The sequence below is a fragment of the Lagenorhynchus albirostris genome, chromosome 2, assembly GCF_949774975.1.
Source record: "Lagenorhynchus albirostris chromosome 2, mLagAlb1.1, whole genome shotgun sequence".
Taxonomy (NCBI): domain Eukaryota; kingdom Metazoa; phylum Chordata; class Mammalia; order Artiodactyla; family Delphinidae; genus Lagenorhynchus; species Lagenorhynchus albirostris.
This window is the reverse complement of record NC_083096.1, coordinates 174164123-174190544: the sequence shown is the minus strand read 5'-3', so window position 1 is coordinate 174190544 and position 26422 is coordinate 174164123. Positions and strand designations below refer to the sequence as shown.

The window sequence follows — 26422 nt, the reverse complement described above, 5'->3', positions numbered from 1 at the left end:
TGCTTTTGTGTTAAATGTAATAGCTAAAGATGTGAAATAAGTACTCGTTTTATAAATTTAAAAAATTCGAATTAGAATTGTTTAAACATACTTCTATGTCTGTACAAAGTGAAAGAAAGGTTGTGCGATCATTCTCTGAATTTCAACTGCTTGGCTAATTAGGGGCATGATATTTTGTTTGCATTATTAGGATACCATATTCTAATTTCCCAATAAAACTAATAGTTTCATACTATTTAATTTTGGTTGTGTAGGCAAAAAGTAACAGCATTTAAAAATAACACATTTCAGGGACCTCCCTGGTGGCACAGTGGTTAAGAATCCGCCTGCCAATGCAGGGGACATGGGTTCAAGCCCTGGTCTGGGAAGATCCCACATGCCCCGGAGCAAGTAAGCCTGTGTGCCACAACTACTGAGCCTGCGCTCTAGAGCCCGGGAGCCACAACTACTGAGCCCACGTGCCACAACTACTGAAGCCTGCGTGCCTAGAGCCCGTGCACCGCAACAAGAGAAGCCACTGCAATGAGAAGCCTGCGCCCCACAACTAAGACTAGCCCCCGCTCGCTGCAACTAGAGAAAGCCCGTGTGCAGCAACGAAGACCCCAGCACAGCCAAAAATAAATAAATAATTTAAAAATATACATTTCAGTAAATCAACTATACCCCAATATAAAATCAAATTTAAAAAGGAAAAAAAATGTTTCATAAACTCTCACAACCAAAAGAATGTACAGTATTCTGCTTTACAGAAATCTTGGGTATAAAAAATCAAAACTCTGTGCAGTGCTTTTAGTCATACTGGAACTGAAATAAAATTTGGAATCTAACATCCACTCCTCAGACACATCTTTCATCTGGAAGCCATCAAATCCTGATCTGTTCCCTCAACAACAAATATATTTTTTACATTTCCATCCTATCATTATGGCTTACCCCCCCATTACTGAAACAGATAGCCGCCTATAATTAAACGTAGTAAGAAGAAGAAAGAAAAACCTACTGTAGTTGTGACACCAAAAAACTTGAGCCAGAAAAGCCTGTTTAAATTATGAACTCAGGCTACTGTGGAAAAAAAAAAAAGTTAAAAACAAAAATACCTTGTACAAAAAGCAAGTCTAGAAGACAAATTCAGCAGCATTACTGTTGAATTTCCTGGCTTTGTTGATTCGAGTCGCAAAGTTAAGATTAACAATGCCAAGATTCATATTTAAATATGTCCCTTGAAATCAGGAAAATAGCTCTTTCAGGATTTCAAATGATACTGGAAGGCACAGAACGGAGATTTTATTGAGTCAATTTGTTATTCACATACTCACAAAGGATTTTAAAAAGAAGTCAAATGGAAGATATTCTCAATAGACAGAAATAAGACATTCCAATCTATTGTTCCAGTTTATAGCTCAGATATAAATGGGCTATAAAACCTGATCTGAAAATAGTTGCGCAGTGCGTGCTTCACAGCCAGCCAATGAAAAGCAACGTCTCGTTTCTCCTACAGCTGACAGCCCTCCAAAGACACTACTTTTTTTTTTTTTTAAAGAGACCAACCTCTCGGTTACACTGGCGTTTAGCACCTTTGTTGGGTCTCCCAGCTCCGCAGTTTTAACTTCTATTTGCGGAACGCCACTGTGATTCAAGACATGGCATTCCAGCGGGCTTAGTACCCCCGGCAGCACAGGGGTGCAGAAAGCGCCTCCACTCTCAGAGTGAAATTACAGCTTCCCACGCTCCAGTTCTGAGCACTACCTTGTAAAATCGATCCCTTTCACACTGCAAGGGTGGGGGTGAGCAATCCCACTTTTCAAGGGCTTAGAGAGCAGAAAGAATTCGGGACTCCGTGCACGCCTCTCGGAGCTTCTCAGAGGTTCACACGCCGCGCGCACCCGGCGCGTGTCCGGGGCGGGTCCCGGCACAGCCCGAGCCGAGCCCAGAGCCCAGAGGCGAAGAACAAAGGGCATTCGCCCGCCTTCACTGCCGGAGGCTGCCCGCGCGCGCTCGCCGGCCCCGCCCCTCCCCCCCACCCCTGCGGCTGCGCGAAATGGCGGCCACACCACAAAATGGCAGCCCAAGCGGGCCCAGGCGAAGAAATGAAAGGCGCCGCGGACCCCTCCCCCACAGCGCAGCAATGCCAGGCCGAGCTTTCTCCTGATGGCACTCAGGGGCCTCGGCGCGCCTCCTTAGCCGCACGGAGACACCACGGCCTCCCCGCGGCGCCCCGCCGGGCAGCACCGTCGGCCACCCCGCCTCGAGTCCAAACGACGCAGCGGCTTTATGCCTGGACTGCCTCTGCTCTTCCAAACGGGCCCCTCTTAAGGAGTCTCTTACTTAAGGGGGTACAAACTGGAAAGAACTGAGCGTGGCACACCTGCCGGGCGACCCTTGCCCGCTCAGGTCGCCCCTCGGGCAGGGCGCGGGGAGGGAGCAACCTTTTCTAGGGTCTCCACACTCGCAACTTTAGCTCCAGGTCACCAAAGAGAGGAAAGGGGTGATCAAAGAAGCCCCCAAATGAGGGGGAACTAAGGAACCAGGGGCCAAAGCCCCAGACCACTCCTTCAGCAGCCACGTCGACCCCAACGCACTGAGCCCACACCCGAGAGCGCAGCGAAGAGCCGCTGGTGGCCCGTCGTGCGCGGGCAGCTCCAGAGCGCGGATGTCGGCTTTCCCTCCACCACGCAAACATCCAGTGAGCGTTTTAGGTTTTTCATCGTTCCCCCCTGCCCTCTCCCTTCTCCCTGTGGTGAGGGGCCTCGGGGGCTGGGCACAGGTACAGGAAGGAGCGGTTGCTGTGGTCCCCTTGCTTTTTCCCCTGGCGTAAGGGTCTCGGTGGGCTTGGGCTTTGCTTTGGTCGTGGCTTGATAGAGGCAGGGTGGTGGCGGTGTGCTTTGGATTTTTCGCTTTTCGTTCTCTCAAACGCTCGTTTCCCTGCCCTCCCCATCCCCCAGCTTCCCCTGAGCTCCGTCTTTCCAGAAACTTCTCAGGGAAACTCAGCAAAAAGCCGTAGGCTCCGACACCACCTTCCTCCCGGAGCATGCGCGACGCACTGGGCGGCAAGCTCAACGCCCGAGTGTACGAGTGTGAGAGTCGTAGGTGTGCGCGCGCGCGCTCGCCTTGCAGGGCGGGGCGGTTCTCTCACAATGAAGGGAATAGGTTTTTCTCCCCTCCCCCAACGTTCCGTCGTTGCGCAAGCGCGTTGAGCCAACTCCCCTGGCCTTTTGAGAGTAGTGGGGGAGGGGCAGGCCTAAAGCTCTGGAGTCGCTGCTCCGCGCGCCTGCGCACTGGGTTGGCCGCGATTTTTCCGCGCAGCTTGTGGTAGTGTCTTTGATGGTGAGGTGCGTCTGAACACCTCGGTTGTGCCCTACTCACTGTGTCCTCTATTCCCTCTCGCGAAAACTGTAGCCTCTTGAGGGGTTATTAATTACGTCCCGCGGGTTTCCTGAAGATTGGCCTTCCCTTTGTGTCTCAGGGCTAAGGTTGCACCGTGTCTCGTTGGCCCCCTTCCACCCCTGCCTGTGCCAGGACCCCAGACTGGAATCGGTGACTGGAGTGTGTTGGAGCCTTCTCCCAAGTGGGGGAAACAGCCCTGGCCGAAGGACTGGGTGATGGCAGCGCTGGCTTCCATCAGGAACTGCCTGCAGTTCTTGCTTACTAAGCCAAAATAAAGGTGTTCTTTATTTGGTACGCTGCCCTTGGTCCTCGACACCAGCCGCTGCTCGGGCTGGCGGGGCTGGCTGCTGGGTTGGTCCTCCATGTATGGATACAGACAAAGAAAGGGCCTTGGCGTACCGCTCTGTCTTCATTTGCAGAATTGAGCTTGGAGCGTGGTAACCATAGTAACCGCATTTACTCTCTTAAGGTGCCTATTGTTTTGTTCTCCTTTCCTCTTCCTTTAGTAGTGTGATGGAAATTACTGCCAGAGTTGTAGGTTCTTAACCCGCCCCCCCCCCACCCCAAGCTCTTTACCTTGCCATGTAATCCACTTCCACCCAACCCTGTTTTTGAAATCCAGAAGGTTAAGTAAGGTCGTCTTGGCAGGGCATGGAGGCTTGCCACTTTTCCAGTCTGAGCTTTGTTTCCTTGCCACTCTTCCTTTTGAAGTACCTTCGTTTCCCCAGTGGAGTAATTGTCTTCCTATATTCGTTAGCCGGGTAACATATTCAAAGCCTCAGAGATGTAAGGTTTAAAAGAGGGAGCTTGTTTGCGAAAAAGGCACCTTTCGGGGCTCCAAAAGACTGACGTGGCGGTTGCAATTTGGCATTTTATCATCGTGAGCGCTTGCTAACTCGCCCGCAGGTGCTAGGGAGCCGTTGACCACACCGAGTCCGAGGTCAGTCCAGGTCATCGCTGTGGGAGGAGCCACTCAGTGGGTCCCACCTCAGGGAGATCTTTCTTCCTGGTGGGAATTTTGAGTTGGTGCCAGATTACTAGCAGGAACTCTTAGTTATCTCGAGGCTGTTGAAGTTCTAGCAAGCAATAGAATTCTACCCCTGCTAACAAGGCTGTACTGTCATTTGAGGCTTGGAAATGACCAGATCAAGAGTCCCTTGAGTTTGCAGAACTTCTGTTAGAGATTCTGCCTTAACAAATTATGGTTAGTGAGAGTATTTAAAGACAAAGTTCCTACCATAAGGATAATGCTACTAAAAAAGGGGAAGAAAAATTTGAGTATGTACGTTTTGCAATTTTAGAAAGGCATAAAATCAAAGTTTTTATGTGCTGTCTAATAATTAGAATCTTGCAAAACTGATCTCGAGGGAAACAATGTATTTAAGTTGAAAACTATGGAGAACAAAAGTAACCAAGTTTAAAGCCACTTTTTCGGGTGAATGTTTTTTAAGTAAAGGGTTTAGGCTTGGGTGTGTGTTTAAATTATCTTGTGGGGGTGGGCAAAACACAAACCCCTTTTATTAGTTCGTCTCACTGCACCCCTCCCACCAGCTAACAGTATACAGTGAAATCTTTAGTTGTGACTCTTGCTGGTTCTGTTTTCTTAGAAAAAAACATTTTAAGTTAATCTCCTATCTTCAAAGAGAGTTATCTTGGGACTTTCTTGGTGGTGCCGTGGTTAAGAATCCTCCTGCCAAAGCAGGGGACACGGGTTCGAGCCCTGTCTGGGAAGATCCCACATGCCGCGGAGAAGCTAAGCCTGCGAGCCACAACTACTGAGCCCACGTGCCACAACTAACTGATACCCGCGCACCTAGAGCCCGTGCTTCACAAGAGAAGCCACTGCAATGAGAAGCCCGCGCACTGCAACGAAGAGTGGCCCCCACTCAACGCAACTAGAGAAAGCCCGGGCGCAGCAACGAAGATCCAACGCAGCCAAAAATAAATAAATAAATAAGAGAGAGTTATCTTGAGGCGAATGCTTTTCAGCCAAAGAATTTTCCAAATAAAACTGTAAGGGATGGTTCCTAGGACTTTTGTAGTATATAGCCTGAAAAAATTCTATTACCTCCTTTATCAAAATACTGAAATTTAACTTTTAAATATACATTTAAAAATAATTCCAGCATTTAACTCAGAAATGCATCATATCCTACCTAGCCTTTAAACAGAATGTGGTTTTATTTTAAGCCAAAGGTTTCAAGTGTCTAATTATGGAATATCATGTAAAATTAGCAATCATTACCATCCTGAAGATTAATAGCAAAATATTGAAGCAGTTACGTGATTTAAAGAAGCATTACTGGGACTTCCCTGGTGGCACAGTGGTTAAGAATCTGCCTACCAATGCAGGGGACACGGGTTCGAGCCCTGGTCCGGGAAGATCCCACATGCCGCGGAGCAAGTAAGCCTGTATGCCACAACTACTGAGCCTGCGCTCTAGAGCCTGTGAGCCACAACTACTGAGCCCACATGCCACAACTACTGAAGCCCATGTGCCTAGAGTCCGTGCTCTGCAATAAGAGAAGCCACTCATTCACTGCAATGAAGAGTAGCCCCTGCTCGCTGCAACTAGAGAAATCCTGCGCGCAGCAAGGAAGACCCAACGCAGCCAAAAATAAATAAATAAAGGGCATTACTATTAAATAGCAATAATTTAATTAAAATGGAAACAGGTTTTTTTAAAAAAATAAATTTATTTATTTTTGGCTGCGTTGGGTCTTCGTTGCTGCGCGCGGGCTTTTTCTAGTTGTGGCGAGCGGGGGCTACTCTTCGTTACAGTGCCTGGTCTTCTCATTGGGTGGCTTCTCTTGTTGCAGAGCATGGGCTCTAGGCGCATGGGCTTCAGTAGATGTGGCACTCAGGCTCAGTAGTTGTGGCTCGCGGGCTCTAGAGAGCAGGCTCTGTAGTTGTGGTGCACAGGCTTAGTTGCTCTGCAGCACGTAGGATCTTCCTGGACCAGGGCTCGAACCCGTGTCCCCTGCATGGCAGGCAGATTCTTAACCACTGCGCCACCAGGGAATCCCAGAAACAGTTTTAAAACATATTTGGAACAAGTTCATGATGTTTTGACTTCTCTACTTCAAACTAGAGCAAGGCTTTCAGAGGAGCAGTAGGGGAGCTTAACACCCGAAGTCTGAAAATGTCAAGACACATGTAATAAGTTACTAAATATATTTTATTTGGTATCATTGTTTTTGAGATTCCCATCAAGTGCACTTTGATAGTCTTCTCTGAATTAAATAGTAGCCTTAGTTTGCATTATGTGTATTCTGCTGACTTCCTGATGTTTAAGTGACAATCTCTTAGACCTGGGGTGTTTTTGCTATTGTATGTCATTTATAATGAAGAGGTTAAGTTTTTTCTCACATGAGGATTAGTAGTAGAATTTTAAAAGGTTGAATGAACTCTCTGAATTAACATAAAGAATAATAACGTTTTGTTCATGTGGGATCTGTTAACATAAATATGTTGATTTAATGTAGTGAAGTATCAGCATTTCAGAGGAGCCCTAAACTAAAGTAACCCAGATGCTGACTTCCAGCTCATTTTACTGTAACTTTTTCTAATTACAAGAGCAATATATGTTAACCAAAGAAAAGTTTAGAAAATATAGATGAATAAGAACTTTAAAAAAAATTGAATTCTACCACATAGGCACAACCATTATTAATATTTGCAAGTATCCTTCCAGTCTATCTTTTATTCAGTGCCATAAACATTAGTAAATTGTATTCACAATTCTAACTATTAGGTATAATCTACTGTATAGCACAGGGAACTCTGCTCAAAGTTATGTGGCAGCCTGGATGGGAGGGGAGTTTGAGCGAGAATGGATACATGTATATGTATGGCTGAGTCCCTTTGCTATGTACCTGAAACTATCACAACATTGTTATTATTTATTTATTTACTTTAAAAATTTTATTTATTTCTTTATTTGGCTGTGTTGGGTCTTCGTTGCTTCACGCCGGCTTTCTCTAGTCCTGGCGAGCAGGGGCTACGCTTCGTTGCAGTGCGCGGGCTTCTCATTGCAGTGGCTTCTCTTGTTGCGGAGCACAGGCTCTAGGTGCACGGGCTTCAGTAGTTGTGGCTCGCGGGCTCTAGAGCACAGGCTCAGTAGTTGTGGTGCATGGGCTTAGTTGTTCTGCAGCATGTGGGATCTTCCTGGACCAGGGCTCGAACCCGTGTCACCTGCACTGGCGGGTGGATTCTTAACCACTGCTCCACCAGGGTAGTCCTTATCACAACACTGTTAATAGGTTATACTCCAATATAAAATAGAAAGTTTAAAAAAAATAATAAAAGGTATATTCGCAGTATTTCCTCATAGAAGGAAGAAAGTTACCTTTAGCAACTTTCCAAGGAAATGGTGGAAATATAAAAATTGATTTTTTAAAAAAGAAAATATCAGCCATTATATTCATTTCTGGAAAACCAAAAACAATGTGGAATAAATTATTTAGCTTTCTTAGAGAATTGAACAGTAAAGTAGATTATGAAGTGTTATGCTGAAAGAATGATTTCGAGAAGGACTAGCTAGCTAATACTATTCAACTGATTGGCGTTTTGATCATTTATGTATATATAATTTCACTACAATGAGCCTGCTATATCAAAATAAATCCGTTAATTGACTGGTCTGTCTTTTTCACTAGTTGACCCTCAGAACTAGCAAGATGTCAAACACTCTTTGACAATAATATATTAGTGTTGTCTGTTTTATTTTCTACTGTTTAGGAAAAAGCAAAAAACAAAAAACAAACCCTGATTCTAATAATAGGAGTTTGTTAGTATTGACAAGTTCTCATGTGGTTGGGTCTTTGATCATTTTAGAGCTAGTTAATATATATTTATATGATGCCTTTAGGAACAGTGTTTATATTTTAAATATATGTTTTCTCATGAAACAGTTCAATTTTAATAGTGTGGAACTCGATTGGTAACAAAATTTTTGTTAAATATCTGGTAACTATTCTGTTCTCCTGTTTAAATGGTGATAGTAATTTATCTGCTCTATTGGCTAGGTTAGCATTCAGAGCCTGAGTTTGAGGCTCAGATGCTTTCCCCAACTGGGCTTCCATTATGCATGACTGAACTCTTTGAGCACATCTAGCATGCTAAATACAGGTGCTCTTCACAGTGTGAAATAAGACCTGATTAAAAACACATCTTTTTTTTTTTTTTTTTTTTTCGGTACGCGGGCCTCTCACTGTTGTGGCGTCTCCCATTGCGGAGCACAGGCTCCGGACGCGCAGGCTCAGCGGCCATGGCTCACGGGCCTAGCCGCTCCGCAGCATATGGGATCTTCCCGGACCGTCCGAACCCGTGTTCCCCGCATCGGCAGGCCGACTCTCAACCACTGCGCCACCAGGGAAGCCCAACACATCTGTTTTAATTCCACTTTTCAAATGCCTCTGCTTTAATGTCACCTTTCTGAATTGTCTTTCACACTCAAATGGGGAAATTCACTTCACCATCCATTTATCATAGATGAGAGAAGAGATCATACCCTACGTTTTGATCATTTTCAGTGAGCGTCAATTATTAATTGTTAGACTAAATTTAAAAAATCAGAATAAGAGTGGGTTGTATTTCTATTGAAAACATACAAAAATAAATGCTTATGAAAAAAAATTTGTAAATATTTGTAACAAGGACAGAAACAAAGAAAAGCTTTCCCAGTGTTTCCTGATACATTGCCAATAAACATGAAAGCACTGAGAAAACCCAACACTTGATTTGGGGCTGTGCAAAGGGCATGTACTTATCAGTTTTGTTGTTATTAAGAGTTTTGCAATAGAAAAAGTCAGCAAAAGAGTGCAAGGAACTTCGTACTTGATATGCAATCACTGCATGTTGATTTGATTATAAGACCTGGCTATAATCCTGAAAATGTTATAAATTGATCATGGTATGTTTTTAACTTCAACTGATGCTTACTTTTGGTATTCAAATGAAATTAGCAGTCAACTTAATAGTATTCATGATATTTTTATTCTGTGTTACTTCCAAATACTTTTACATATATTATCTCATTTGATACTTCTAGCAACCTTACCAGGTCGAGAAAACAGATATTTTTATCCTCATTTTGCAGATAAGGGTATTGAGACTTTGAGGATTTAATTGTCTTTACCTAGGCTGTATAGCCAGTGACAAAATTGGAACTGGAATTTTTGACTCTTTATTTATTTTTAAAAATTTATTTATTTTTGGCTGCATTGGGTCTTCGTTGCTGTGCACGGGCTTTCTCAGAGCGGGGGGCTACTCTTTGTTGCGGTGCGCAGGATTCTCATTGCGGTGGCTTCTCTTGTTGCGGAGCATGGGGTCTAGAGCGCAGGCTCAGTAGTTGTGGCACATGGGCTCAGTAGTTGTGGCTCATGGGCTCAGTAGTTGTGGCTCATGGGCTCTAGAGCGCAGGCTCAGTAGTTGTGGTGCACAGGCTTAGTTGCTCCGCGGCATGTGGGATCTTCCTGGACCAGGGCTCGAACCCATGTCCCCTGCATTGACAGGCGGATTCTTAACCACTGCGCCACCAGAGAAGCCCCTGGAATTTTTGACTCTTAACCCAGAGGTACTTCCATTATACTATAATGTCTCTCATTCATACCATCAGTGTTTTTCAGTATCCCCCAAAGTTCAAGGTCAAGTAGCATTATGCTGAAAGAATCTGTAAGGAGCATGGACATTACTTTTAACCTGCAAATATTAACTTTTATAGAGATGGATAGAATTCCCACCTGAATTGCTCATTTGAACTTAGCATCTATAATGTGAACTATTTTTCCTTCAAATGAATCTGCCTTATTGAAATTAGAATAATATTTTTGGGGACATCATAGGAACACATTAAAAATTTGAACAGAAATGAAATTTGTTTTACACATTAAATAATCTGCATGTCTATTTAAGCTGATGTATTGACATTTTATAAACTGAGAATTCTCTTTTGAGAAGTGTGTATCAGATTTTTTAAAACCCAAGGAGCTAAAATGAACACCTTGGGTGCTATTTTTGGTGTCTGTAATTCTGAAAACAAATATTTTGATGAAAGTAACACTTCAAGAGAATCTGAGTATGAGGTGCTATCAAATGATGTTTAATGGAATTTTGCGAGCATGTGTGTGTGTGTGTGTGTGTGTGTGTGGTGTGTTTGTGTGTGTGCGCGTGCAGGTGCGTGCCTTGCTGCTTGTGGGATCTTAGTTCCCTGACCAGGGATTGAATCTGGGCTTTGGGCAGTGAAAGCGTGGAGTCCTAACCACTGGACTGCCAGGGAATTCCCTAGCCTTTATATTGTTAAACAGAGACGGTTTCTCAGTTGTTTAATAAATCTCTGGTAAAATGAGAAATGATAATTAACTTAATTTGGCATTTGCTAATCATCTTTTTGATATCCTGTGATCTCTAAAGGTCTTTGGGAGAACTTTAACTCAACTTTGTTTAACAATTTGTATGTTAGTAATTTTCCACGCAATTTCTCTTCTGTTACCTCCCAAAGGTGGGGAGCTTGAAAGTATTTGCAAACAACTTTGTCCATTTCAAATTAAATTTTATATAAAAATTATGTATCTACCCTGCTTTCTACATGGGGAAACAGCACTGCTGTAACAAGACCTTTAGGATAATCTAAGAGAACTACATTTAAAAAAAATTTAGCTGGCAAACATGTTGCTTTTAATTTTCATTTAATGTCTCCTCATTCTTGTGCCATGGAGAAAGTATAAATACCTCTTAGTTGGTTCTTTGTTTTAGCTTATCCTTTTACTGTTCTGTGGGAGTACATAGATGGATACAAAATACCACATTTAATAATGACTCTAACTAGGCTCTCTTCTAAGATTTTGCTCTGAAAGCCCCCCCCCCCTTTCAGCCCTTTAATTTTCTTCAGCATGATTTTAACTGAAGGCTGCCTTCAAGGTGAGATATGCCCTTTATTTCTCTAATTGCAAGGTAGTGTTTTCTGAATCCTCTTCTTTGTTGCCCCTTTTAGTGTGATTGAGCTCAGCCTTTTCTCTTCTTCCTGGTGACACCAAGAAGATGCAGCTAATTCAGGGCCTATCAGGTTTTATTTATTTCGTTTTTAAAAATTTATTTATTTATTTTTGGCTGCGTTGGGTCTTTGTTGCTACACGCGGGCTTTCTCTAGTTGCGGCGAGCGGGGACTACTCTTTGTTGTGGTGTGCGGGCTTCTCATTGCGGTGGCTTCTCTTGTTGAGCACGGGCCCTAGGTGTGTGGGCTTCAGTAGTTGTGGCTCATGGGCTCAGTAGTTGTGGCTTGAGGGCTCTAGAGCACAGGCTCAGTAGTTGTGGTGCAAGGGCTTAGTTGGTCCGCGGCATGTGGGATCTTCCCGGACGGGGGCTCGAACCCGTGTCCCCTGCTTTGGCAGGCGGATTCTTAACCACTGCGCTCCCAGGGAAGCCCCGCCTATCAGGTTTTAAATGAGTAATTTACATAATATTTTTAAATGTGTTTCAAATTGTGGTTACTAATATTGAAATTTATGCTTCGTGGAAAAATGCCCATCGGTTCAACACTAACTGCAGCCACATATACAGAACTATGAAGTTCATGAGTTTAGGTAACTGTGCTGGCCTGACACTCCTTATGTGATAGTTGTGGCAAATGTAAATGGCTAATCCTACATCTGAATGTAGGTTGATTTGCTTTCACTTTTACTGAGGAATCAATTCCATAATATTTTCAAGAACAAAAATTTCCATATCATTTAATGACTGATTTGCATGAAGACAAGGTCAACCTCTGTGGTGGCGTTAAAGGCCTTAACTGAATTATGAATGAGTGCCGTTATTGTGGTGGTGCTTTTTCTAACTTTTCTAAACCACCTCTTTCCATTTCTGCCTGTTACTGGCCGGCCCCTCCCCCCCGCAAAAAAAGTGTGTTGAAACAGAAAATGTAAACATAAGCCAGAAAAATAGCATAGAAAAAAATTAAATTACCTGGCTCAAAATCTAGAATTTTTAGAAGTAACTTGTCAAAATTCCAAATATTATTTCAATGGATGGTAAGGTTATTACCTGAGCTAGCACATCTTGTTCTGTAATTGTTGCAACTGTGTAAGTAAGACAAGGGCTTGCTTAGCCTTCTAACATCCTGAGAGAGGAAGGAAGAGAGACGATCTTAGTTGAGAGTTGAGTAGACCTGCTGAGATCAAGTTTAAGTATAGACTATTAAACCAAATGCAAGAAAAGTTGATGTGACTCTGACACATCATTAAGAAGCTTATGTTAAACTATATGGCAAACAAAAAAACTACTTGGAGCTTTACCATCTTTGGAATTAAAGAAACAATTTATGCACAGGTGACCCCATATATTAGTGCTATTTATTATGGTGACCATATTTTCCAATTCAAAATAGCACAGTTTGATGATAAGTTGGCTTGTATCAATATTTATGGAGAAAGTGTATGAGATCGAATATTTAAAATCTGGTCTGTACCTAAAGCACTACACCTGTGATATTTTATTTCTGTAGATAGAAAATGTAAAAGAAAGCTGAGTTACTGATTGTTCTAAAAAATTCCATTTTTTCTGGACTCAGTACTGTTGCCTTAATTTTGTGGGTTTTCCCCGGGGTTCTGTAAACTAAAAGGTTCAACTGTAGGCTTTAAAATTTAAAAGCTTTTAGGCCTGGAAAGGCTGGAGTTCTAATCCCCTCCTCGGCTTAGATATTAAATTATATAGCAAATCCTCTGAGGGGAACACCATCAGACATGTAACCGTCTCACTTCATTCAGTTCTATTCCTGGTATGCCATAACGATCAGCAAAGAGAACGTGCAAACGGTTTCGCAAGATTCTATATAAAGTGAAGTTGCTTAATGTTACATTCTTGAGAGGGATGGGTTTCTGAAGCCGTCACAGCTTAGCTGGGCCGTGAGAAGGGCGGCCTTGTTCTGACACTTTCCCAAGCAGGCGCGTCTCTAAGTGCCCGGAAACGCCAGAAGCTGGCCAAAGGTGAGCAGGGGAAGAGGTCCTGGCTTCTCCTAGCAGAGAAGCCTTGGCAGCCGCTTTGACACGCAGCCCTGTGAATACCAACCCCCTTTCTCTCTTTTATTCCCCCAGGCCAGCGCCTGGGACCCCCTACTCGAGGGGCTGGAGGCTATGCCCGCCTCTGCAAGCGCGGGGCCCCAGGCCTGACACGGCACCCGCCCTAACAGAGTGCTGCGCGCCTGCGCACCGGGACCGAGCGCGCGAGCGTTCCTTCCTGGCCCTGCGTTCCTCCCTCCCCCGCGCGCCTGCGCATCGGCTGGGAGGAACTCGGCGTCTCAGCCTCGGCGGGCTGTCGGGAGGCTGCGCGCGCGCCCGAGGTGAGGGAGGCGGGTCGCGCGCGCCGGTGGGAAGCGTCCGGCTGCCACAGCGCCAGCTTCGTCGTAGTCGCTGCCGCCCGGGTCTCGCTCGCCCCTCCTACCCGCTCCCCCTCCCGCCGCCTCCCGAGCGCATGCGCCGCCGGAGCGCGGGGGTCGGCTTCGGGTGTGTGGTGGCGGCAGAGCGGAGCTGCGAGGCCCGAGAGTCAGAACCTGGGGGAGAGGGATGGTCTCTGCACGGGGGGGAGCCGGAGGAGCCGCCGCCGCTGCCGACGCCACCGCCGCAGCCGCCGCCGCCGCCGCCTCGGCGCCCGCCTCCCGGCGCTGACGGGCTCGTACGAAGCCGGCGAGGGGGAACCAGCACCAGCGGTCGCCGGCACACCGCCCAGCATGGTCCGGGAAACCAGGCATCTCTGGGTGGGCAACTTACCGGAGAATGTGCGGGAAGAGAAGATCATCGAGCATTTCAAACGGTGAGTGACATGAGGCCCGGGGCCGCGCTCTCTCCTCGGGCGCCGCTGGCCCCTCCGGCCCGTTGCCGGCCCCTCCCCGTGCGCGGAACTGGTGAGGAGACCCGGGCCAGACCCACGGACGGGTGCGGGGGGCACCCGGCTGCCTGGCCGCTGCTCGGCCCGTGTCGCGGCGTTGGGCCTCGGGCCTCGGCGGAGCGGGCCCGGCTGCCGCCCTCTCCGTTCCCAATAAGGAGGCGGCTGTCTCTCGGCCTCCGCGAAGCCGGCGCCGGCAGGGTGCCCTCAGGCTGGCCAGCCGGCGGTGGGGTCGCGTCCTAGCGCGCCGCTGCCCCGGCTCCGAGCAGCCGCCCCCGCCGGCCCGGCAGATGCGGCGGAACCGAGCCGCCGACGGGCCGGGACCCGAACCCCTACCCCGCCCCGACAGCCCCCGGCCCGGCCGACTCCAGAGTCCCGCAGCAACTCGCGCTTCTCGCCCTGCGGACGCGTGGACATGTCTGACCTAGAGAGGGTTTTGTGGGGAAAGGAAAGGTTATACAAAAACAAAAGTCTTGGTAGGTATCGTAGGGATATCTCGGAACTGGGAAGACCCTGCTGGATTCTAGGGACCTCTCACGGAAGGTTCACAGACCTAGAAACGAAATGGAAATGGCAAACGCAAATGTTTTGATTTCTTCCCCTTGTTTATGTGGGGTTGGGTGGGGGGTGGTGTCTGAAAATAAGTTGGTGCGTCTGTTTCGGCTCTTTTCGCCTTCCTCCCTTCAGCGCTCTGGGGTCCCTGGATGAGGAGGGTGGTGGGGACCGAGTGCTCGCAGAGGAGGAGCCACCTCATGTAGCAGAGTCCCCACCGCGCTGTGCTCCCAGCCTCGGGAATCTCCGCTGCTGCGGCCGCGCCGGCGTTAACACTGCAGAGCCTTTTTAAAAAGGATGGTGTTTCCCTCCCACCCAGAATTCCTAAATCAGTGGTTAAAAAATGCATGCCTTTTCAGATTAGAAGATGTAGCTCTTTTAAAAAAAGATGTAGCTTTTAAAAATGTTCTTCCCAGAATATTTTTTGTTTTGTTCATAGCGGAGTAGGAATGAATGTTATTACATTTTACTTATTTAGTAGCTTTTACCGTTTGATTTTGTTTTGTGAAATCTATATGGGTCATAGCTGATAGAGCCCTCCATGTGAAATACTGAAAATGACGGTTTACTTACACTGGTGTAAATTGAGAAGGACTGTAGCAGATATGTGATTGTCCTCGAAAATTACTGTTTCTTGCGATATTAAAGACTGCGGAAGGTTTTAAGTTTGGTATACTCTAAATTCCTCTTACTGTCTATTGAGTGAAGGGGAAATTATGGAGCGTCCTTATTAGTGAGTCACCATGGGAAAAAGAGATTGCGTCGCTTGCTCTTGAGCAGCTTGCATAAGGAAATGGAAGCAGAGGCAGCGGAGCTCCGCTCTTTCAAATGGAGGATCATTGATTCTGTTGGTGGTTGCTGTTACTGGGGTATTAAATCTTCACCGCTGGAGCGCGCGTCTGCGCGTGTCCGCGTGTGAAAAGGAGCCTGGAATAGTGAGGCCGTTCATAACCCGCTAAAGCTGTCCTCGTTAGGACTGGGGGAGGCGCGCTTCCAGGCACTCCCGGTGTTTACTACGTTGTGCTGAGAAATCAGGCAGCGGGAAGGCAGGAGCAAAAACTCGCCTCTGTCCCCTGTGACAAAGGGGAGATTTCGGGCTCAGTGGGGAAACAGATGGGAACTCTCCGTGGCGCTGCTCCACCCCTTACCCCATATGGAGGCCCCATATCTTCAGTGTTTTGGTGGAAAAATCATTTAGGTGCAGATTATTGGACTGGAAAAGCCACTTAGATGTGCTCACTTTTATCTCCTTGTGGACCTTCTCTGTAGGTGTCTGCCTGGGAAATTCGTATGCACCGACGTGCAAACACGTGCATTGCAGCATTTGCTTTGCCCCCTCAGTATCATGTGGCCAGACGTGTCATTTCGCATTATGCAGATTCTAGAGACACTGTATGCCTATCGCGGGGAGTTTGACCCCTCTGCAAGATGAGGGGTTAGAGAGGAAAGAGGAAATCGTCCGAGGGAGTTTTGGAAGGTTTTTTAAGTGGATGGTGCTGCCGGCCGGCTTGTGTGAATGACTTTCTAAAATGGCGGCCAGGACCCACTTTAAGTGGGAATCAGCAGAGCAGATCTCAGAATGCACAGAGGGAGGAGCGGGCAGAGGATGCGAGCTGCCTTGGAAAGCGGCGGTCTGGAGGAACGTTGCTGTATTAAAGAGGGCTTAGCTGGCACATTGCTCACGACTGCATTTAAAGGAGTGTGTTACGTATTGCAGAGCAAAAGCAGATGCTATTGATAAGATTATCTTAAAACTAAGTAGACCTAGTGTCCCTGAAATTCCTTTATTTTAAAAGCGACTTTTGAAAATTTTAAACAAGTTTGCTTAGTTCTTTGGGTAGATAGTGCATTCTTAGTGGGTTTAAAGAGTGTAAAAAGGTTTACAGAGAAAAATCTCCTCTTTACCCCGACGCTGGGAATTCCAGTTCCCACTCTCCCCTTCCCATCTCCACCCCCTAACAGGTAATCTCTAATTCTGGCTTCTTGTGTATCCTTAAAACGGGTACAAGAAATGTTCTTGCTGATCCAGCTGTGAAGCTAAATGGACTTTGTTTGGAGAAATTCAAGGTCTTTTATCCTTATTGTAGAAAATGTTTTGTAAAGTGTGTGGTTGCTACCGGGAGGAAAACTAAATGTGAATGATTTAAGTGAAAGGGATAAAACGGTTCTTGTACCAGAATGAGAGTTCTGCAAGAAAATTTAAGAACATCCAATTCTGATGTCTTCTAGAAATCATAATGAGAAAAACCATGCAATACCTATACTAAAACTGAGGTTGAAGTGCCTACTTTTACCGTTTTCCCTAGCTGATTTCAACATTAATAACTGTTTTACAGGATTAAGAGGTGTACGCTGGGAATACATTATATAAAATGTTTTCAAAATGAATGTTCTCGTAACGGTGATTAGGCTTTTGTAGTAAGTATTTGGATTAAAAAAATGATTAAATGAGGCAGCTTTGGGAGCAGGGCAGTTTAAGAGGCATTTGGGATGGGGGAGGGTCAGAGCCAATTCTTTTATTTATATTTTGATCAGTGTTTTTGGTAGAAAATAGGTTGAGGGAGGGTTGCTGATTTGGCTTTTTTTTTTCCCTCTGTGCCAAAGAAAGAGCAAACCTTTAAAATGTAATCAGAACATTTTCAAAATTTGGCTTTACCTTCTTGCAATAAGAATAATCTATTGTGCTCATGATTTTAACAGCATTCAATATGCTGACTGAAAAGAATTAAATGAGTATTTCTGAATCAGATTTAGTTAACAAAGATCCATTGCAGGGACTGAATTTGCACAATAGAGAAAGTCCTTTCCTTTGTATGGTATGTTAGCTGGATTGAAGGGGGAAGGGAGGAGTTATACAACAATTGGTCGCTGTCTTAGTTGTTAGAGGGAGAGAGGTGTGTGCAGAGGCGACTCCCTGAATCAGAATGAGCAAATGAATAGAACCCTTTAAAGGACATAAAAGTCTCTGTATCTTATTTTCAGGTTTGAAGTAAATCACATATTCAGGTTCTTCCCATCCATTCTCCACTTCTAGAGAATAAGTTAAAGATCACAGAGAGGTTGAGCAAGGTAGCAGCTCATGTAAAAATTTTGTCAAAGAATGAAACTCATTTAAAAGTGTTTTGTTTTCTTATTTTATCTTGCTGCGGTCACTTTCTTTAACCTCTTTATTGGAGTATAATTGCTTTACAATGCTGTGTTAGTGTCTGCTTTATAACAAAGTGAATCAGCTATACATATACGTATATCTGCATATCTTCTCCCTCATTTTGCTAACTTTACATGTCCAATCATAATAGTTTTCCTGAGTTTAAATAGCTGGAATATATGTTATGTTACATGAATTTGGATTACTTCTGGGACACAATATAAAGTATTGTGGTAAAATTTCCTTGTCCTTACATACTCCTATAACTAGAGATACTTTTAGACTTAAACAAATTTGACTCCCTAGCCCGCATCACTGCTACATGGTTTATTCTTTTGAGCTGAGCCAGTTTCTTTGAAGAAACCCCTCTGTTTTTGAATGTTATAATTTTGAATACCTATTTTCATGACAGGCTTTTTGAACATTAAAAAAAGTAAAGTAAAATAATTTTATACTTATCTTGAGAAATAGCATTAGAAACTAATACAGAATACTTGCGATGTTGTATTTTATTTCCTGAGTTAGAATGCTTCTGGCAGATTGGAGGAAAACATAGGGCTCAGTGCCAAGAAGAATGATGGTGTTTGACTTGTATAGAGGGCACCTTTTCCCAACTACGTTTCTTGTGGACTCTTGATTGCTCAGGCGTTGTATTGTTTGGTATGCTTATGAAGAGATTTCGGGCTTGATTTAGGAGACATTTTTAATCCTGTACGCACCAGTGGTTTGGAAAGACTTGTATAGAAGTTATAGAGATAGTGGTAATGTGGAAGTTTTTCCAAATATTCTTCCAAGTCTCATTTTCCTCTTAGTTTGAAATTTTGCCTAAATTAAAAAAAAAACTGAAATATTTCATGAAAACTAGCATATTCCAGTTGGAGACTATATATTTTTTTGCTTTTACTTTTATGACTCCCTAGTGTTTGAGCTGTATTTAACTAGTCACAGTATTTAGAGTAAACGCTGTAGGCTGAAAAATACCTTGAGTATATATATTCATTCAGATTGTGCTCCTGAATGTTGATATTGGATGATTTGAAATAAATAGGTGTTCGTCAACTTTAAACTGACATATTAGTCTGCTGAACAAGGAGACTAAATAATGTAACACTTTTCTATAATTCAATTTCTAACCTTCACTGTTTGTTTTGTTTAATGTTTTCTTTATTATTATATGTCTTACAGCTACTCAAAAATTTTTTTTTAATTTTCTTTCTTTCTTTCTTTTCTTTTCTTTTCTTTTCTTTTATATTTTGGCTGCGTTGGGTCTTCGTTGCTGCTCCCGGGCTTTCTCTAGTTGTGGCAGGCTGGGGCTACTCTTTGTTGCAGTGCGTGGGCTTCTCATTGTAGAGGTTTCACTTGTTGTGGCACAGCATGGGCTGTAGGCGCTCAGGCTTCAGTAGTTGTGGCACGCGGGCTCAGTAGTTGTGGCACGCGGGCTTAGTTGGTCTGCGGCATGTGGGATCTTTCCGGACCAGTGCTGGAACCCGTGTCCCCTGTATTGGCAGGCAGATTCTTTAACCACTGTGCCACCAGGGAAGCCCGCTACCCATATTTTGAATGAAAATAGCATACTCTATTGTGGAAACCAATTAGGATGTTTAATCAATTTATTAGAAATTACATAATTTTGCGTGCTGTCTAGCTGGTTTTTAGTGTGTGGAAATACGCTTTGCAGTGAAAAGATGTTCTTGGTATGATATTAAAGTATTGCAATATTCCGATTTTTCCCCCTACATGTGTCACTGTCTGCCAAGTTGAAAATTATAAACATCTAAAAAAAACCCCACAACGGGATGTCTCTATAAAACCCTAACTTAAATTTAGTGAATTTTTGGATTTAATTACTTAGGATTTCATTTTGAGTATAGGGATGAATTGAAATCTAGCATGTTTAAAGATTTTTATTATATAAGAACTGCTCCACCTCTTACAGCTAAGGAATATTTATGGGAAAATTCAAATGGAAGACACCTATTATTGCTTGTGTTATGCACTTGGTGCTAGATTTTTAGTCCAGCATTAAACTCTGGGGGTATGTGTATGTCTTTGTATCTTTGTATTAGATGCTGAGTTTGGGTGACATTGACAAATGAAATTAAGATTTTTCTGTTTATATCTTGTATTGGCTTTGTTACATTCTTATCATGTTTACACACAGTATATGTACTTTTACATATAATACATTTATAGTTTCTTTGATTCTTAAAATTGACTCTGATTTTTTTAGAAAAATACTCCATCATTTTATTCCTTTGATTAAAAAACTAGGGGCTTCCCTGGTGGCGCAGTGGTTGAGAGTCCGCCTGCCAATGCAGGGGACACGGGTTCGTGCCCCGGTCCGGGAAGATCCCACATGCCGCGGAGCGGCTGCGCCCGTGAGCCATGGCCACTGAGCCTGCGCGTCCCGAGCCTGTGCTCCGCAACGGGAGAGGCCACAACAGTGAGAGGCCCGCGTACCGCAAAAAACAGACAGACAAACAAAAAACCAAAAAACTAGGATATTTTTACTCAAAAACACTTTGTATTTTACAAACTATATTGGATGTATAGTGATTTGCATCTTTTGTAAGTCAGTAAATTGGTAGGTGGTGGATTTTTGTTTCAACCATTAATTTTTAAAATTTATGCTGTCTGCAGTAAAGTCTCTTTTTCACTCAAGATTTTTTTAATCTTTATTTTTAAAATTTTTTAATTTTTATTTTTTGGCCACGTGGCTCAGCATGCAGGATCTTAGTTCCCCGACCAGAGATCGAACCCATGCCCCCTGCAATGGAAGCAAGGAACCCTAACTACTGGATTGCCAGGATATTCCCCACTTAAGATTATTTAAGTAACCTTGGATAAAAAGAAAAAAGATTTTAAAAGTTTATCACTTTATTATATCAAAAGGATGTTAGAATGAAAACTATTACTATTTAGACCAGAATTTAGGAGGAGGTACTTAAATTTGGATAGGAAAATAGTATGTCTTTATTTTCACTAACTTCTTAATCAGAATTTAGCATTTCCATCAATTATAACTATATTGTGGTGTAGTACCAACCTGGTAGTATTAGTAGTACCTGTGATGATTTCACCACCAACGCCAATCAGATGTATTTTCATATTTTACATTACAGTTGTTGCAGATATTTCATTTATGCTCATCACAACTTGGAAATGACAATAGCTGTTAGACCTGCTGCTAAATACTTATATTTAATGCATCAATAAAGATGCATATATATATTACTGTATGATCAATCAGTGTTGTAGATATACTTTTAAACTTTACCTTGGAGAATTTTGAACATACACAAAAGTAGAAGAATAGTAAGTAAATCTCATGTACCCATTGTTCAGCCCCAATGACCATCAACCATGACGTATTCTGCCTTATGAGGAAAAATAAAGCAGAGGAGGGGATGGAGAGTAAATGCGGGTGGGAGTGACTAGGAAGGCCTCTTTGAAAATATGGCATTTGATACACAGGAATGAAGGCCTATCCATACACGCAGATCCACTTCTCGCCTTCCTATGTGTTTGTTTGTTGTTTTTCATTTAAAATTTATTTTGAAATAGTTCAGGAAAAGTGCAGAGAATTCCCACATTCCCTTCACACAAATTCCTCAGTTGTTAGCATTTTGCCACATTTGCTCCATTACCTTCTCTTGTCTTTCCTGGCATGACATCCTTAAATTCTCCAGTGTATATCTCCCCAAAACTGCATTGCACCATACAGTATTTTCGGCAAGGAAATCAACATTGGTATAGCACTATTACTCAATCCATAGACCTCATTCAAATGATGCCAGCCATCCCAACAATGTCCCTCTTTCCTTTTTGGTCCAGGATCCTAGCCGGTACGTGTTGTCCGTCTGGAACAGATTCTTACCCAAATTCTCATGTGCCTGATAGTCTTAAAGAGCACAATTCTTTTTTTATTTTTAATTAATTTATTTTTGACTGCGTTGGGTCTTCAATTTTTAATTAATTTATTTTTGACTGCATTGGGTCTTCATTGCTGCGTGCGGACTTTCTCTAGTTGTGGCAAGTGGGGGCTACTCTTCTTTGCGGTGTGCGGGCTTCTCATTGCGGTGGCTTCTCTTGTTGCAGAGCACGGACTCTAGGTATGCGGGCTCAGTAGCTGTGGCTCGCGGGCTCTAGAGCACAGGTTCAGTAGTTGTGGCACATGGGCTTAGTTGCTCCGCGGCATGTGGGATCTTCCCAGACCAGGGCTCGAACCCGTGTGCCCTGCATTGGCAGGCAGATTCTTAACCACTGAGCCACCAGGGAAGCCCAAGAGCATAATTCTTTAATTCTGCAGGCTGACCCTCTACCCAGGTCTGTCCAGTATTACCCCATGACCAGATCAGGTCTTGCAATCTTGGCAGGAATACCAGAGAAATGATTCTGTGCTTTTTCAGAATATGGAGACAGTATTGGATCCATCCCACCACTGGTGATGTTAACTTTGATCACCTAATAAAGTTAGCGTCTTCACCATTTTTCCCCCTTTATTTGATTAGCATTTTATGGGGAGATATTCCAGTATTACACTGATAGTCTTTTCCATCATCAACCCTAAACCCAGTAGCCTTAGCAGCTATTGATAACTTTTTGTGAAAATATTTATTTATTCATTTATTTATTTTTGGCTGCATCGTGTCTTAGTTGCGGCATGTGGAATCTTTTGTTGCAGCATGCGGGCTTCTCTCTCTAGTTTTGGTGCATGGGCTCAGTAGTTGCGGCACGCGGGCTTAGTTGCCCTGTGGCATGTGGGATCTTAGTTCCCCGACCAGGGATCAAACCCACATCCCCTGCATTGGAAGGCAGGCTCTTAACCACTGGACCCCCAGGGTAGTCCCCCATTGATAACTCTTGACTGTATTATATACTGCTGTGATTGTTGCCAAATGAGCATCTATTACTGTGATTTCTTATACATTTATTCTGTAGGTAAGAATTTTCCATAATTATATTTGGAAATATATATACACACACACATATATATGATTTCCATTTTTTTCAATGGGTTTTAATTCAGGACTTGCTTATTTTGATACCCAAATCATTCTAGATTTGACCAGTGGGAGCTCCTTCAAACTGGCTACTGTGTCCTTTTGATATCTCCCCACTACTCTTTTAAGCATTTCTTTATTTCTGGCAACAACAAAGGCTCATCTTGTATTTTCCCTTTCCCAGTCCTGTAATCAGCCATTCTCCAAGAGACTCTGGTTCCTTTTAGGGAGGGATGGTATTTGGAAACCCAAGATCTGGGTGCACAGTTTACCCACTGCTGCAGAGCTAAGAGGATATGTATTGTGTGTGTACACATGTATATATGTTTACATGTATATATAATACATGTATCTCTATATAATATATTTTGAAACTATGTTCACACATGTTTCAATACATGAGGATTCTTTGTAACCTCCCCATTTCCATGTTTATAAATCCCTTCTCAGACAGTGAGAAACTTATTATTCTCAATATATTTACTTATTTGCCCAGTATGTTCTTAGTGTAACTAATAGGCTAACCACTCTGCCTCCCCCACCTCTGCCTGCCACCTCTGGGCACCTCACCCCTGCTGCCTCTGCGTCAAATCACCTCCCTCTTGGCTTTTCTCGTTGGAAACCAACATTGTGGGGGAGGTGGAAGGCAAGGCAAGAAAAGGAAGGTGGGGCTGGAAATGACTTGCATGTTTTTGTCTTCAGTTTTTTCTCTCATAGGAGGCAACTTGTGGATGAATGAATTACCTGCCTCTGGTACCATTTGTAAGCAGATTTAGAGCTACCCCACTTTTAAAATTTTAGTTTTGGTTCTACTTCCACCACTGACTTTATGACATGAGGTTAATCACAGGATCAGTATGAGCTGTATTATATGCTGAGTCATTCAGAAGAGGGGCTAGTAAGAAGGGAGTTTGTTTTTTAGGTATCATCATTGCTCCATTTATTTGGGCGTCAGTCACTCACTTTGTGTGGTATCTCAGCAAAATCTTGCCCTTGCCCCACTTCCCCCAGGCTTATTGACCTCAACCTTATTTCTTTTTTTGTTTGTTTTAACTTAAAATTTTTAATACTAATTTTAAATTAATAAGTTTTAATTAATTTAATTCTTAACTGAAGTATAACTGACATATAACATTATATTGGTTTCAGGTATACAACATAATGATCTGATATTTGTATATATTGCAAAATGATCACCACAGTGAGTCTAGTTAACATTCCTCACCATACATAGTTACAAAAAACGTTTTTTTTCCTTGTGATAAGTACTTTCAAGATTTACTCTCTTAAAGTACTTTCAAGATTTACTCTCTTAGGAACTTTCACATATGCAATACAATATTAACTGTAGTCACTGTGCTGTACATTATATCCCCATGACTTATTCATTTTATAATTGGAAGTTTTTATCTTTTGAGCCCTTTCATTCCACCCGTCACCCCAACCCCCAACCACCAATCTGTTTTGTGGTATATAAAACCACAAAACAGCATCTGTATCAATGACTTTTTTTTTAAGATTCCACATATAAGTGAGATCTTATGGTATTTATCTTTCTCTAACTTATTTCACTTAGAATAATGCCCTCAAGGTTTATCCATGTTGTTGCAAATGACAAGATTTCCTTCTTTTTTACGGCTGAATAGTATTCCATTGTATGTACGTCCGTGTGTGTGTGCGCGCGCGCGCGTGCACATGTGCGCACTCCACATATGCCACATGTTCTTTATCCATCCATCAATCCCTGGACACAGGTTGTTTCTGTATCTTGGCTTTGGTAAATAAAATGCTGCAATGAACATGGAGATGCATATCTTTTCAAATTGCTGTTTTCCGTTTCCTTGGTTATATACCCAGAAGTGGAATTGCTGTGTCATATGGTAATTCTATTTTTAACTTTTTGAGGCACCTCCATACTGCTTTCCATAGTGCCTGCATCACCTTTTTTTTTCTGCTCCCTCTACACTACTCTTCACCCCTGTCCAGAGTTCCTTAATGAATCAAAATCTTATTCCTTTGCACAAGCCCTACAATGTGTATAGTAGGTATTATTTTGAAGTAGATCCCAGACATCTTATTTAATCCACAAGTATTTCAGTGTTTCTCTCTAGAAGATAAGAACTGTTTAAAGATGTTCAGCAATACTGTGGTATATCCTTATTTCAAATACCCAGTCAGTATTTTCAAATATCCAGCCAGTACCTGAATTTGTAATTGTTTTAAGAATCTTTTTTTTTTCACTCAGTCTCTAAATAAGGTACATAAGATATATTTTAAAAATTTTATTGAGGTATAATTTGCATACAGTAAAATGTACCTATTTCAAGTGTTGAGTTTGTTGAATTTTGAGAAATGTAGGCATCCTTGTAATCACCACCACCACAGTCAGGATACCACAGTTTATTTACTTACTGATGGACATGGGACTGTTTCAACCTTTTTTAATCCATAGGTTTTAATCTCTCTCTCTGCTTACAACTTAATTTGTTGGAAACCAAGTTGTAGAGTTTCTCAGTGTGTGTTTTGCTGATTACATGCCTGTCCTGTGGTATACATTAACATCACCTTTTGTCCTCTGTATTTCCTGTATGTTCAAAAGTTGATAATTGTATTTCAATATAATTGGTTTCTTTGTAATTCGTGCATTTTACTTGATTAATTTAATAATAGTCCGAGAAAGGGTTTATAGGTTTCACTGGCTGTCAAAGCAGTCCGTGGAAAAAAGTGTAAGAAATATTGGTTTAGGCAAACCATTATGTTAAGAATAGAATGCTAGCAGTATATTTAAGTACTTAACTTTAGCTTTGACCTAAAAAGGTTGAAGTTAAAAAGTTAAGAATCACTGGAAAACTTTAAGACTAGTAAACAAAACAAAGATAGTGTCCTGTGAATAGCTTTATTTTTCCCCTCCTCTTTTTCCTCATTGTAAACTTATAGGATTAGAACTGCTGTTTTTCTTGTGGGAATTTTTTTCTGTTTTTTCATCCACCGGCCCCCCACCCCCACCCCGCCTCAGTTTTATCGTAGAAATCATGGAATCCTTAGATCTTTTAAGGTTGTTCCTTTTAGCTTGAATTCTTTCAATGAAATGAATTTCAAGCACATCCAATGTTAGAATTAAATGCCATAATAGATATTAATTTCTCTTATGTGAGGGGGTTCAGCCTTAATCAAAGAAAACAAGATTTGCAAAAATCTCAATTTATAGAGAGTATCTAAAATTCAGTTAGTATGTGATGCTGTATATGAAAAAGACAGGGAATTCCCTGGCAGTCCAGTGGTTGGGACTCTGTGCTCTCACTTCCTAAGGCCCAGGTTCACTCCCTGGTCGGAGAGCTAAGATCCTGCAAGTTGTGCGGCGCGGCCAATAAAACAAAAACCAAAAACAAAGTAAGACACCTTAACTCTTCAGTAAAACATTTATTTGTTTATTTATTTAAATATTTATTTTGGCTGTGCT

At 42.9% G+C, this 26422-nt stretch overlaps 1 protein-coding gene across 7 annotated transcripts in view; it reads left to right on the top strand.

The window, feature by feature from the left end:
* Positions 1 to 2198: 2198 nt before the first annotated feature.
* SPEN (spen family transcriptional repressor) overlaps positions 2199 to 26422 on the top strand; it is a 94191-nt gene continuing 69967 nt past the window's right edge. For 6 of the 7 annotated variants that reach the window (XM_060141324.1, XM_060141323.1, XM_060141322.1 and 3 more), the window contains exon 1: positions 13762 to 14187. In XM_060141324.1, the coding sequence (XP_059997307.1) occupies positions 14105 to 14187 (83 nt within the window). In that variant the 5' untranslated portion in view covers positions 13762 to 14104. Of the gene's footprint in view, positions 2684 to 13761; positions 14188 to 26422 lie in introns of those variants that run through there. The other variant, XM_060141321.1, reaches the window with a different exon arrangement.